The sequence below is a fragment of the Octopus bimaculoides genome, chromosome 15 (genome assembly GCF_046866305.1).
Source record: "Octopus bimaculoides isolate indiv1 chromosome 15, ASM4686630v1, whole genome shotgun sequence".
NCBI lineage: Eukaryota > Metazoa > Mollusca > Cephalopoda > Octopoda > Octopodidae > Octopus > Octopus bimaculoides.
The window spans coordinates 26,552,154-26,567,374 of record NC_142942.1 but is presented as its reverse complement, the minus strand read 5'-3'; the positions used below and the strand labels follow the sequence as shown (position 1 = coordinate 26,567,374).

The 15,221-nt window shown below is 35.9% G+C and overlaps 1 protein-coding gene across 8 annotated transcripts in view; it reads left to right on the top strand.

Annotated features, from left to right (window-relative positions):
• LOC106883872 (myb-related protein A) overlaps positions 1-15,221 on the top strand; it is a 227,396-nt gene that overhangs the window by 79,829 nt on the left and 132,346 nt on the right. For all 8 annotated transcript variants that reach the window (XM_089363622.1, XM_089363627.1, XM_089363621.1 and 5 more), the window contains one exon: positions 12,412-12,466. In XM_089363622.1, coding sequence (XP_089219748.1) covers positions 12,412-12,466 — 55 coding nt within the window. The remainder of the gene's footprint in view (positions 1-12,411; positions 12,467-15,221) is intronic.

The window sequence follows — 15,221 nt, the reverse complement described above, 5'->3', positions numbered from 1 at the left end:
AAATTTAGACAGATTTAGAGAGAATGAGTTAAAGGAATGATAAACTTGAATATAGTAAAGAAAAAATAAATAAGTGAAGCGTAGCGATTAAAAGGAATGCATGAATTTAAGACAAAACAGAGAACGGGTGATGTTTACATGGAAAAGAAATAGATAATAAAGAATGGATGGGGGTGGGTGGGATTATGATCAACGCTGAGATAGGAGTAATATGAAGGTTGAAAGTAGAAAGTTCTTAGCTGTTCATATTCTGGATTTCGTATTCTGTCAGCAGAAGAGATTCGAAGTCGATTTGGAGAAAGTGGGATATTGAACTGGTTTATATAGAGTTAGGGTCAGGTAGTAATCGAGTATACCACAAAAACGTAAGACTAGGTAAAAATAGATAGAAAATTAATTCCTTTGTTATCACGTACTATGCAAATGATGTTATAAGAGTTTATATAGCAATTATGGATAGGATGTATTGGAAAGGAAAAAAGACAACTCAGATTATGCAAATCATTGAACTTTGAGGTTTACATAAGATAAAGGTAGTGGGACTGAGGTTGTTTTGTCCTTGGCTAAAACCTAGAATACAGGTTATGTGACATCCTTAAGATATTTAAAGGTACAAGTCCACTTTATGGATACATGAAAGCTGAATGTTCAATTATTAATTAAATTTTCGTTATTCGATTACTTTAATATTTCGTACAGTTTTAATATTTTGTATCCTATTTCAAATTGAATATAACATTGCCATCTTCGAGTTCCCAAAATCTTCATGGCTAGAGATGTCCTGCTTGCCTTGCCCTATGCCTTAATTTTAAGGATGATAAATGGTTGTGTAAGCACTGCTTCAAATTTACAGAATAGCCTATATAAGTATAAGAATTTGTCTCCATCACTACATTATACCTGTAAACTACATTTTTGGCCAAACATTGACAATAAGCAGACATAAGTTTTTATCTGAACAGTTGCATCTATTATTGGCTATGACATGATTGTTATTGAGTGCACCTTCCTATAATATTAGGACCTATGGGATCAAGATCTGAGGAGTTATTGATGCTTGTATAGCTGCTATCAGGTGTAATATTACTATTACTAAGATCATTACCATTACAATTAGTTGCTAAACTTGGAGTAAAAGAGTGTGAGTAATGAGCATGGCTGTAAGGGATTATGCTATCAGATTCTGACATTAAAGGATTAGGAATGGGCAGTAAAATAGATTTTTGTCAGCACTAGTGTTTGTGCTATGTTCATTGAGTGTATCAACAACAGGAAATGACATGTGTAGGCCAGAATTAAGATCAGAGGAAAGAGTGTAGACCATGGCAGGGTGAGAGAGTCGGCTGTTGCCAGAACTACTGCTGCTGCTATCAGTTGTTGTAGTAAGCTGAATGATGCCATTATTATTATAGCTACTAACAGGAAGGACTTGCTCACTGGGGTATTAGTATGTATAGTATTAGTGTCAGTTAAGTTGGTAGTATTCTGACGATTATTACTATTATTGTTATATTTGCTACGATTGTTATTAGGTGCGGTGCTATTACAGACATTATTATTTATGTTCCGGGCCATGGTTATATATTTGTTGTTCAAGCCAGCTATAAGTGTGCCCTGATTGGGGAGCGTTGAATAGGAAACCCGAACATTTTTATGGAGGAATAAACAGTTATATTTATGTAATAGAGGGAAGTTTCTCTTTAGTATGCTAAATAATTTGCTACATAAATTCAGTATCTATTATGTGATTGAAGGAAGGATTATACCATATTACGTCACTTTTTTATCCTTTGTATCTCCTATGTTTCTTATATTTATAACTAGTTCCAGATCTATGTGATGAACTTTTGTTTTTGTTATTGCCTATATTGTTGCTGTCCCTATTAGTACCAAAGTTATTATCCAGTTAACTACCCTTCGCAACCCTCTACCAGTGTGCTGAATAGTCATTGTCTGGATCCCATCACCAACACAGTCATGTTTATTATTTTTACTGCCTTTATTATATTTATTTCTGTTTCATTTTTGTTATTAAGGAATTTTGGGTGTTTTCTAGTTTCACTACCACGATTTAAAAAGTTAGTATTTATTCCCATGCTATTTCTATGTACTTCATTGTCAAGTATGGGCAATTTAATCAGCCCATCAGGTGCACCAGAATTAGTAGAAGTCTGTATAACAACATTGCTCAGATTTATCTTACTTGCATGGTTATATGTTATTATGTGATTACCACCATCAACACCTTCAATACACGTTATTACTATTGATATTAAAGGTGTTAGTAGTGGCAGGGTTTTCATATAAAATTTCTTGTTTATAGCCTGCAATGGGCTGTAACTGCTGAGGACATACGTAAGCTCGCAAGGAATGAAGCCAGTATGCTCCGTTGGATGTGTAATGTCAATGTGAATACCCGTCAGAGTGTAAGTATCTTGAGAGAAAAGCTGAACATTAGAAGCATCAGTTGTGGCGTGCAAGAGAGACGATTGCGCTGGTATGGACATGTGGTGAGAATGGAGGAGGATAGCTGCGTGAAAAAGTGCCACACCCTAACAGTTGAGGGAACCCGTGGAAGAGGTAGGCCCAGGAAGACCTGGGCTGAGGTGGTGAGGCAAGACCTTCGTACATTGGGCCTCACCGAGGCGATGACTACGGACCGAGACCTTTGGAAATGGGCTGTGCGTGAGAAGACCCGGCAAGCCAAGTAAGATCGTTGCCAGTGCCCCTGGACTGGTTCTTGTGCGGGTGGCACATGAGATGCACCATTTTGAGCGTGGCCGTTGCCAGTACCGCCTGACTGGCTCCTGTAGGATTTTCGAGCGAGATCGTTGCCAGTGCCCCTGGACTGGCTTGTGCGGGTGGCACATAAAAGACACCATTTCGAGCGTGGCCGTTTTCGTGCGGGTGACACGTAAAAGCACCCACTACACTCTCTGAGTGGTTGGCGTTAGGAAGGGCATCCAGCTGTAGAAACTCTGCCAAATCAGACTGGAGCCTGGTGTTGCCATCCGGTTTCACCAGTCCTCAGTCAAATCGTCCAACCCATGCTAGCATGGAAAGCGGACGTTAAACGATGATGATGATGATGATGATTAGAAAGAGCCAAATTTTAAAAATGAGAATAAGAATTAAAAATATCTTCATTTGCTGAAAGTTGCGTAATTCTACATGAAATACGTTTTACTAAAGAATTAATTACAGAGTGGGGGCAGTGATTGGAGATGGAAGAATTTTCTAATTTTTTTGACATGTTCTCTCTAGGATAACTTTACTATTACTGGGTGTGACAAAGAGAGCGTCATCCCTGTATAGACCACCATGAAGATCTAGGAATTTGTTAGCAAGGTAGAAGGTAGATTCCTACAATGTCAGTAACCTGAGCTGAGTTGCTTGACCCCATGGTAATATCGAAGTTGTTGGGGGTATGGTTTCTTTGCTACAGCCACCTTCAAAATCAATTATAGTTCTTCGAGCTAATAGAATAATATCTATCTTTAGTAATGGATGAAAAATTTCTTGCAAAACTAAGAGCCTTATTTAGGTGTATGGGGGATATACTTGAATAGTATGCATTTAAGTTGAATTGAAGGAACAGGTACTTCTATTTTGTTACAATGTAAATCAGGAGATGACTTCCTTAGTATTAGACCATAATTTAAATTGTACCTTTGAAAAAGTTTAGGTATAATCTTATCTCAGATAGATTTACTAAGTTGACCGATATCTGATCTGGTAGGACATAGGAGTCTAACAGATGGTCTTTCATAAAAATATTCCTTGTGGTCTTTTAGAGTAATCTGGGGTTCACATAGTATAATGGGTTCAGTTCCATCAGATAGTTTAAGATCCTCCATAATTTTCTCAGCTTCAGAGTTTGTTTCTTTTAGGTTTCTCTTGTTCGTAACTTTGTAATTAGCATTTAGTTCCTTGAGTATAAGGTTCCTATATGTGCTATAATCAACCCGGTATAAGTTTCCAGTTTTGTCTGCCGATACAATCAGTCCAGGTTTGGTTTTTAGACTTTTGATGAATTCCTTCTAATAGTAGGTTGGCGGTGGGGGGTTTCTTTGGCACATGAAAATCTTTTTACAGTTGTTACACAGTCACTTATTCCATTATTATTAGTTTTATTCTTAAGTTTCCAGTGGTGTGGCTTCCATCTTATTCTTTGCACAAACTTGTTGGTTCTATGCACGAATAGGCCCATGTATTGGGTCAGCAAGAAAGTAATTTTGTTTTTTTAGTGTAAAATAAAAGTCACTTCATACAAAGAATGAACTTTAACCAATTATATATTTTCCATTTTGTTTGATGACCTTTTGCCATCTTTCTAACAACTTCATAATCCCACACTCATAGAGCTTCTGGTCCTTATCAACCAAAAACTGAAGCAAGTGCGATTTCAAGTTTTTCACTAGTTAGCAAAGATGTGTGTGGTCTAATGTTGTCATGGTGGAACACGATTCCTTTACGATTTGCCAATTCTGGCTGTTTTTCTTTAATTGCTTCCTCCAGTTTCATTAGTTGTTGATAGTAAACATCTGAATTGATTGCTTGGTTCCTTGGAAGCAGCTCAAAATACAGAACACCTTTGTAATCCCTCCAAATTAACAGCATGACCTTTTTTTGATGCAATTCAGCTTTCGATGTAGTTTATTATGCTTGGACCCTGATCATTTTCAATTGATGTATTGCAGACAATCCATTTTTCATCACCAGTGATGATTCATTTGAAAAAAAAAAGGTTGATTTCATTGTGTTTGAGATGCATATCGCAAATATTGAATCGTTGTGTTAAGTGAATCTCTTTCAATTTATGTGGAACCCAAAGTTTCTTTATGAGTCCAAGACATTTAAAATGATTTTCAGTTGCTGTGTGTGATACATTTAACCTCTCTGTAATCTCTTCCGCAGTTATGTCAATCAGATTCAATTATGGCTTTGTTTCGGTCATCATCAACTTCAGTAGGTTGACCAGAGTGAAAAATCTCCAGAAAGGAATTTTTAAAACCATTTCTGACGTGTGTTCTGTTAAGCTATCAACACCATAAATTTCACATATCTCTTTGTGAGTCTCAGCAGCTTTCTTGCCTTTACAGAAATATAAAAGCAAAAATATGGCAAAATGTTTGTTTATGTACTCCATATTAAAATTGACACTAAACTAACAGCTTAAAAAAAAATTGTGTTCAATTTGCTTCTAAAGTAAGCTAAAAGTATCAACTATCAAATATCAAAAGGAAAAAAAAATCATAACATTAACAAAAGTTTAAAGAAATCGTATCTCTATTCGTGAAAAACGAAATTACTTTCTTGCCAACCCAATACAATTTCTTGCTGTGGATATGGATATCCTTCATTCAGAAATCAACGTTGACGTTATCCATCTCATTGAAAAATTCAAATACCATAAGTGTTATTTCAGTGGTAGTTTGACATATTAAATAAATAATAATAATAAGGATTCTTGCGAGAATTGGATACTTAAATGATATGCACCAGGTAGGGTTGTAGTAATCTGTGGTCACCACTATGATTCATTAAATATCCAGTGGTATATTCGGGTTGTGCATACAGAGAGAACCACCTCTATCAGTATTTAGCGCCTATGGGCTGGTCCAAAGCTCACGTTATGTTGATCATATGTTTTTTGGTATACTGTAGGGTTCGACATGTGAGTCCCTATGGTGTATTATAAGCAAATGAAAAATAACAGATGATGGATAAATCTCAGATCATTACAGCTGTTTCTTACGCATTTTTAATAGATGAATGAGTACATTACATCATTGCAAAAACCATAATCATGAAATGAAACATATAATTTCAAAACAATAGAAGAATATCCTAAAACAGAGTGGGAACGTGCTTGAAGCCAGCCGAGGCTGACCATGAAATAAATGGGAAGAAAGACAAAAAATTGGCTGTTATGGGCACTAAAGGGTAGAGTTATATTAAGAATTTAGCTAGTGAGCAGGGGTAATATGATATTTATGCATCATATATATATATATATATGATGCATCCTTATAAGTCTATATTTTGTACATATGTGTGTTTGTTTCCTTATCGAAATGTATATATTTATACATAATGTTTTTCTACATATGTACATATTGTCCATGCATGTGTGTGTATATGTTTGTATATGTATGTGTATACATGTGTGTATGTATGTCTGTGTCCTTGTATATATGTAGGTGTGTGTCTCTATGTACATGTGTGTGCTTGCATGTATGTCTGTGTCCTTGTACAAGGGAATACCCCCCAAAACCTGGAATTTTGCAATATTATTTGTTTCACTTAGTTTTACTTATTTACACTTTTACCACCTTCAAAGTAGTCTCCATTTGAAGCAATGCATCAGTCCAGATGCATTTTCCACTGTTCAAAACAGTCTTGGACCTCATATAAAGACATGCCTTTTAACACCTCCATTGTTCTTTTCTTCATCTCTTCTACATATGCAAAACGTTTTCCTATAAGGACTTTTTACATTCGGAGGAACAGAAAAAAGTTGCACGGAGCAAGATCGGGCAGATAGGGATGGTGGGTAAGTGGGGTCATGCCATTCTTGACCAAAAACTGTCTCACACTCAAGGCGTTGTGCAAAGGCGCATTGTTGTGATGAAACCACTACTTTACACTTTGCCACGGGTTTAGGTGTTTTTGTCTCACCATGTCTCACAAACGCTTCAGAAATGCCAAGTGAAATGTCTGACTAGCAGTTTGACCAGGAGGAATAAATTCTGTGTGGACAGTTCTTTTCACATTGATAAAACAAATAAGTATTGTCTTGTCACTGGATTTCACTTGATGCACTTTTTTGGGGCTTGGTGATATTGTATGCTTCCATTGACTTAATTGCTTCTTCATTTCTGGGTCGTAGCTGTAGCACCAGCTTTCGTCACCAGTGATGAACTTTGGAAAAAGGTTCGGATCACCTTCCAACTCAGTTCATGATACGCATTCAGTCATGATTGCTTTTGATCTTCCATGAGCAAGCGAGGCACAAATTTTGCTGTAACCGTTTTCATTCACAATTCCACGCTCAAAATTCGTTGGCAGGAGCTCCAGGATACATTTGTCATATCAACAAGTTTGTCAGTTGTTTGGCTATGGACCTCCAAGATCAGTTTATGAATTTTCGTGATGTTTTCATTCATTCAGGAGGTCAGCACTGAATGAGGTTGGTCTTCAAGCAACAAGTGATCATTCCTAAAGCATGAAAACCACTCGTAAACTTGTGTTTTGCTCATGGTAGCATTTTTGTAAGCTGTTTGAAGCATGACAACTGTTTCAGCCACTGTTATCCCCCAACAGAAAACAGAATTTCACGGAAGCACGTTGTTCTTTCGTTCCAGCTATTGCAAATATCGACAAAGTGGGGAGAAGCACTGCATGACAGTACGACTTCAGTTGCTACTGCTAGTTGGCAGACTCATGTCTGAGGGTCGCATGAAGTGATTTCTAGCAGCAGAAGCCTGTACTACAACGGGCTTGTCCCACAAAGATTTCTGGTTACTTTTGGGTGCCCCCCTCCCTCATACATAAGTAGGTGTCACCTGTGAAACTCAAAACATTGCGTATGACCCATTGCCTCATCACTGTAAGCTTGCCAAACCATGCTCAATATCTCTGTAGCAGACTTCCCGAGTTTAATGCAAAATTTTATGTTGGCTCTTTGGTCCTGTCGATGACAAAATTACAGACTACAGCATACACGTGATCACAAGAGCACAAGTTTCACAATTTGCAAAGTAAACTTTGATGTCACTTGGCACACTGCTTCATGAAGGTTACAATAAGCTCTCACTGCATACACAACTGTGTGCTGCCATCTGTTGGCACACACTCTGGGTTTTATGACTGCATATTCTAGATCAGATTCAGGATTAATGACAGACTCTTCAACCTGCAGAGACTACAGGCCAAGATCAAGGTGAAAGAGAACTCAGTACACAACTTCCTGTTTGCATATGACTGTGCACTCAACACTGCCACAGAGCTTCAATGCTGCTTGCAACAACTTTGGTTTCACAATCAGTACTCAGAAGACAGATGTCATACACAAGCCTGCTCCACAAAAGCAGTACATGGAACCAATTATTACTGTTGAAGGAAAACCCTTGAAGATTGTTGATAAGTTCACGTACCTCAGCAGTATGGGAGAGGAGAGGCATTAGGCTGGCCACCAAGTTGAAGGTGTGCTAAGCAGTTGTATGCCTTTGAGACTTGGATGATTTACAAACATCATGCCAAATGACTAAACCGCTTCCACATGAATTGTTTGAGAAAGCTGTTGAAAATCACCTGACAAGACAAAGTCCCAGACATGGAGGTCCTCTCTTGAGCTTATCTGCCAACCATTTACACTCTGCTGAGGAGAGCACAGGTCAGGTGGAGAGGCCACCTTCTTCAAATGCCTGACACGTGACTCTTGAGTGTTTTACAGTGAATTAGTAGAAGGCAAGCATACACAAGGTGGACAGAATAAGCACTTCAAAGATACACTCAAAGCCTCAATGAAGTGCTTTCAGATCAACCTTGATACTTGGGAGATGCAAGCACAGGCTGCCCTGCTTTGTATAGCTGCACTAACAGAGGTTCCACCTCCTGTGCAAGTCCAGAGCCAACTCTTTGTCTTCATTTCCAGCAGACCACCAATGCCTGACCTGTGGAAGAGCCTTCTGAGCACACATTGGCCTGATCAGCCACAGTCAGATGCACCTTGACCGTGATGTCCTCGTTATTGTTGACAACAACAGACAATCATTATTATTATTGTCATTATGTGTGTTTTTCATATGAATATCTTGGTTCTGTTCTAGTCTTATCAGTATATATGTCTCCTCGGCATTCTTCCATTATAGTTTAACTGTTAGGTATCTGGGAATGAAGACCAATATATAATGTTTTTATTATAAGAGGCAAATTTTTTTCTGTTTTGAGAATTCTAGGATTAAGTAATGTAGGAATTCATTTTCACCAAAAGGGTTTATGCACAAGACTTTATTAATTTTAGCATTTTGTTACTACAATTTAGCATTTTCCTAAAATCTTGTTACATACAAACAGAAAATCCATTTGTATTGTGTTATATAAATACATTAACTCTTAACCCTTTCGTTACCATATTTCTAACCAAATTACACCCATTATGTGTTTCAATTAATTTCTAACATAATCATAAATTTAGGCTGGTTTCATTAAACAACTCTAACTTTTTTATTTATCAACATATTAATGTGATTTTTGGAAGATAAATTAACGAAAGGTTCTCAACCAATTCTATACCAAAATTTTTGTCACAAAGTGACTTTAATTACAGGTAAATACAGGTAAATTCAACAAAATATAAAATTATTAAAATTTTTGTTCAAACATCGCTACAGAAAATGGGTTATTAGCTAATATTCAATTGGGTATACAACAAAATATTATTATAGAAGAGTTGTGCACATTACTGGATTTATTACTGTCTCTTTTGCTAGTATAAAATTAAAATCCAGAGCAGTACCCAGTATTTGATTCACAAATCTTTTCCAAACTTTGATCCCCCATTTTGTGCGCTTTCCTGGCATATACTGTTGAAAACGCACTCGGCCTTTATAGCCCACCATATCCTTATCTATAAACTGTTTTATATGTGCTTTGAACACAGTCTTATTTTAAATAAGGGATCAAAGTCTGGTTTTCCACGTACTGGTGTACTGCTTGTGTCTCTTACATGTAGATATTGAGTCAATTTTAAAAACCGTATCCTCGTCATTATACTTGAGACATTCGTCGCCAAAGGGTTCATCACTACTCCAGTAATTTGTTATTCTAGGTAACTTTCTAATGCCCATAATAATATTTATGGCAAAATATGCTTTAATTTCATTCAAGTTTATGGGAAACCTCAAACTATTCTTTTTTACGCTTTGTTTACATTTAGCGTAACGGTTTGTTTCCGCCGTAATCAATTCAAATAGGTACATCGGAAAAAGCAAAAAGAAATAGTCTAAAGCTTTACTCTCCTGGGTAAGACTGTGACTTGGTCCAGTTTCTTCAGAAAAATCACTGAAAGAAGGAGTTTTTAAATTTTCACTCCATTCAGGTACTAATTCGTTCTCTTTATCGCTATCATCGGAGCTCTCGGATTCACTGCTTTCATTTTCGGAAAATGAAACCTCAGATTCATTATCAAATACCACGTGCTTTTTTTTTTTTCGGTTACAGAGTTAGATTTATCAAGGTCTTCAACGGAAAATCCTTCGAATTCTGACTCGCTGCTTGACAGAATAAAATTCGTATCCATTTTTTTGTCAGGATTACAAATTTTGAAAACACAACAGGAACAAATTTGGAAAAAAATCTCCCAAAATTCACAAAATTAAAAAAACACGTCGATCGTTGTACAAAACTATTGCTGAACTGTTTACACAAATAATCACGTGTTTTCACGAATGTACTAACGAGATTTGCTCAGATATTCTTATTTAAATATGAATAGGTGATTACGGGCGGTTTTGGGCAGCTTGGTCACATGAACCAAAATTTTTTTCGGGCGGCTTTGGGCGGTTTGGTAACGAAAGGGTTAATACCCTGTTGAAAATTTCAGTCAAAACTCTGCCCTATAATGATTGAGCAGAAAATGCCCAAAATGGTCTTATTTGTTATTTATCAAAAATGCTTATGCATTTACTATAGACTGAAAATTGGCAGTATTGCAGAAAGGAATTTCTTTTTTAAATGTAAATAGTCATTTGTGCTAAAAATAATGTTATGCATGTGTTAATTATGTAATATTTACTGAAAAAAACCACCAAACCATACACTGTGTGTGATACAGAATAAACCATTGAGGGACAAGTAGCATAAATGAGATATGAGCTGGATGTCTTCTGACCAGAAGGAACTAAAGAAAGATGTTCAATGCAAAGGTAAAAAAAAATTCATGAAAGAGGATAAAAAGTTTCATGAAATAAAAGATATATTAAACATCACGAATGGAACTGAAGATGACTGTTTATGAGCCGAGGTTGAAACAAAAGAAGATACAACATCATGGGTTGCTGATGAAAACTCGACAAAGCAGGAATGGGAGGACTTTTTTTAGTATCAGTGGTGATGAAGAATTTGAATTTGATGACTTTTAAATAGATGTTAGATTTATATATTTTAAGTTTTAATTAATCTTTTGTTATTAGCTTCATTATTTTAGAAGTTTTGTTTTGTTTTTGTTTTTTGTTTTGTTTTATTATGTCAAGTATTTATTATTGGAGAAAGTCCCTAAAATGTTTCAGAGTCCCTACAGACAAAACAGTAATTGCATCACACCCAAGAATGATGTGGGTAATGCTTTAAAAGAAGCATTCTACCTTGCGGGTCTCATTTCTCTGGATGGCCTTTTCTATTTTGTTCAGACACAGTGGAATGTGGTTTAGAGCCCAGGATTCTTGACTGCTTTATGTTTGAAAAGAAACCTATTGGAAAATAACTATCGTCTCACAATCTTGTTGGTGATGAAGCCTAGATGTAACCCTGATTTACCAGGTTGCCACTGAAGAGAGTATTGTTTCAAGGTGCATCCCAGATGAAAGACTTGCTGCCTCAGAATGAGAGGATTGTGATACTGTCCAGTCTTTTACTATCCCTTTGGTCGAATACTCTCAGGGTTGTGATAGTGGCATGACAATGGATGGAATTCAGAAACTTCTCAGATCTGCAGAAGTATTTGTGTTGCTTGCAGTTCCAAAGTCCAAGTCAATTGAAATTTTGATTCATAGACAGGGTATAGTTTTCAACTATACTATGGAGCTGGAAGGCGAACTTGAAACATGTTAGTCTATACAGATTAAACTAATGAACAAAGCTGTCTATGACTTTATGCCACTAGAATGACTTCCCATTTATGTTTGACTGATGGAACATCTGCAGAGTTCAAGCAGAATTGCATCCAAGTAATGCAAGCTGTTTTGTGGAGAACCATGTTGATCAGAGCATGATAAGAGGCCATACATGTTTTTATTAATGTACTTCTCTGAAGTGTACTTTGATGACTTCTATTTAATTTACTTTCCTTTTATAATACACAATACAATATGTAGCAAGCTATTCCATAATCATGTTCATAATTTATTTTAATGTGTTCAATAGGATGAGTTGTTTAATTGTCTTACTCCCCTTACAACAATAGACATGTGATGCAAATTGAAAAACTCACTGTCTCAATCGTGTAAATTTCAATTATAAAAGTTTTGTGTCAACTGTTCTATGCAGAACGTAAGGTACAACTTATAAAATAAATAAGGTAATTTTCATTACTTGGTTATTGACTTTCAATAACTGTTAGATCACAATGAATGTACTTTAAAAAACAAAACCATTTGTAAACTAAAAGTTATTCCTGTTTGTTTTCAGGGCTCAAGAACTGGCCACATATTGAGAAATCTAAAACCCAGTAGCTTAACACATGGTAAACATTTTTTTTCTCTTTAACTTTTTAATGGGTTAATAGTATATGCCAAGTAACAAATTTTATCAGCTTTGATTGTTTACATTCATGAGATTGCAATTGTTTAAATAATAACTTGTCATTAAGTATTGTTTGTACCTTTAATGTACTTGATACACAGGAAATATATATAATTGTTTCTTGCATCATATATTGGAAAAAAAATTAGAATCAAAGGTCCAGCCTTGATACACTATGTCAGTATGTGAGTGTAGCTGGGTTGGTCCTTTGATTCTATCTAATAATTAAGAATACACAAGTCTGTTGAGTACTCATATATTTGCATGCTGACTCAATGAACCTTGTAGTCTAGTTGATTGAACAGTGGAAAACTACTTGTAATCAGAAATTCTGATCAATAAGGCATAAATAATGGTCATTACATGTTTTTCTATATTAGAATAAATTTGGTTTACAACTGTTTCCAGTAGTCATTATAGGTACATTACTAATAGGTTTACTCAATTGGTCTATTGATCAGTTGAGAAAAATTGAATGACTTAAAAAAAAATTGATGCTACTTACACCCACATTTCAAACACATGTTCTTTTCAAATTTTTGTTCAGAGTCCATGCTGTGCAGCAATAAATGCCTATTGGCTGAATGAGCACTAGCTTTGTTTTGAGCTTAGGGCACTTTTGCTGGTCCAGATGTCATTAAACTTTTCCATAGACGTTCTTTCTATGGCTAGACATATCCTAATTTCTTACTTTACTGTTTAATAACGGCTCAGCTTGGGTAAAAAAAGTCAGATAACGATGAATTATTTGATGTATCTGTGGGGTCGTACAATAGTGTTGATGTCTGCAACCTTGTGAGTATCTTTGTAGACGTGAGATGGGTACTTATCCATCTCATGACATTGGTCTATACCAAGACAACAGTTTGGGTATTTCCCATGGCTGTGATGGTCAGACCCTTGATAAATTTAGGAAACAACTTGTTTTTATCTTCAATCAATTAGGCCTTAAAATCACAGTAGCTACTTATTTGTCTAAAGTTGATTATTTTAGATGCTTCCCTAGACCTGAACTCCTCCTCTTATAAACCTTACTATAAGCCTAACGAGAAACTTTCCTATATACATAAACAATATTGTCATCCTCCTGTAATATTTAAAACCTGATAGCTAATATTAGTAACAGAATTTTTAACCTGTCTTCCTCTAAAGAAATTTTTGAAACAGTAGCCCTCTACTACAACTATGCCCTAACCAATAGTGGCTTAATATATAGTCTCTCTAATATTAATTGGAATAATAATAATAGACCTAAAAATAGACATAGGAAAACTATTTGGTTTGCCCCTCGCTTTTCCCTTAATGTAGAAATTAACATAGTTAAAGATACTCGTCTTTCCTAACATTTTCCAGAAAATCACAGGTACAGTAAAATATTTAACAGGTGTTCTGTGAAATTATCATATAGCTGCTGCTCCAGTGTGAAGAGTATCATTACACGAGACCAATACCAAGAGCCAACTCCCAGTTGCAACTGTCAAAACCCAGGAAACTGTTCACTTGACCAGCAATGTATGAATAAATCCATCATATATGCGACAGAAGTTACTTCAATGCTAGATAATAATACAACTGAGAAAAATAACAATAATGGACTATGTGAAAGAGACTCCAAGAATCACTATGCTAATCACATATCTTCCTTCTGGCACGGACAAAAACAAAGCAGCTAAGTTGGCTAGCCGCACAAGAAGTTTGAAATTGAATGCAACCCCACATACATTAAAGTGGAAAATAGTTGTAAAATCCACATCATATGTTAATAGATCAAAACAATATGACCTACATGTAGCTGAAAACACTCAGATCTAAGAACTCTGACTCACTGCTGAACTCTATATCTGAATTTTTCAGCTGTTATAAGGATATACCTTAGTTCCTGTTGAAGAATTGAGAAGTACCTCCCCCACGAGATTAAATAACTGTACTATAGAGGCTCTAAGCCAGTATCTTTTCAGCTTTATAATTTATGGTCTAATGGAAATAACTCTTGTTCCCCTGTCGCTTCTTTCTAATTTTCTGTTTACTGGTTTTTCAACCTTTTACTTTTCATATATACCTCCTTTTTGCCTTTTCTTGTTTTTTCTCTTGTATTATTTTTAGTTTATTATGCCATGTGGGTAGTGTCTGATGATTGTGCTGAACACCAGACATGTTATAAAACAATGTTTGGCATGTTCTCAGCACATGAAACTAATAGTAGCACATATATTGTTTATGAAATAATATTAATAATAATAATAATAATAATATAGTTAAAAAAGATTCAAGCAAAATCTTTGTAGAATATTATGCAAAGCTTGTCATCATACAGTCATCAATCAGTGGGCATGCTCTTGCTACTGGATATACATCAGGAATTCCATGTTATCTATAGAATTTATATAAATAGATAAATGATAGCAAATGGAATGAATGACAAGCAAAGTAGCTAGTTAGAAAATCTCAGTAAGAGATGAAAGTAGTAGCTCTACTGAGAAGTAATTTTTATCGCCACATCAGTATGGCTGTTTGACATTACTGCTGTTTAACCCTGCCAGCAGGTTATCAGTGCAATCTGCACCCAGTATATATTACAAGCAGGCGAGCGAACCCCTACCACTTTCTAGAAGACGTACTCACCAGACTGAACGGTTTCAAGCTATTTGTGCCCATCTTCTATGGTGAACACCTGACCACTAGAAATAGTAAGAGTT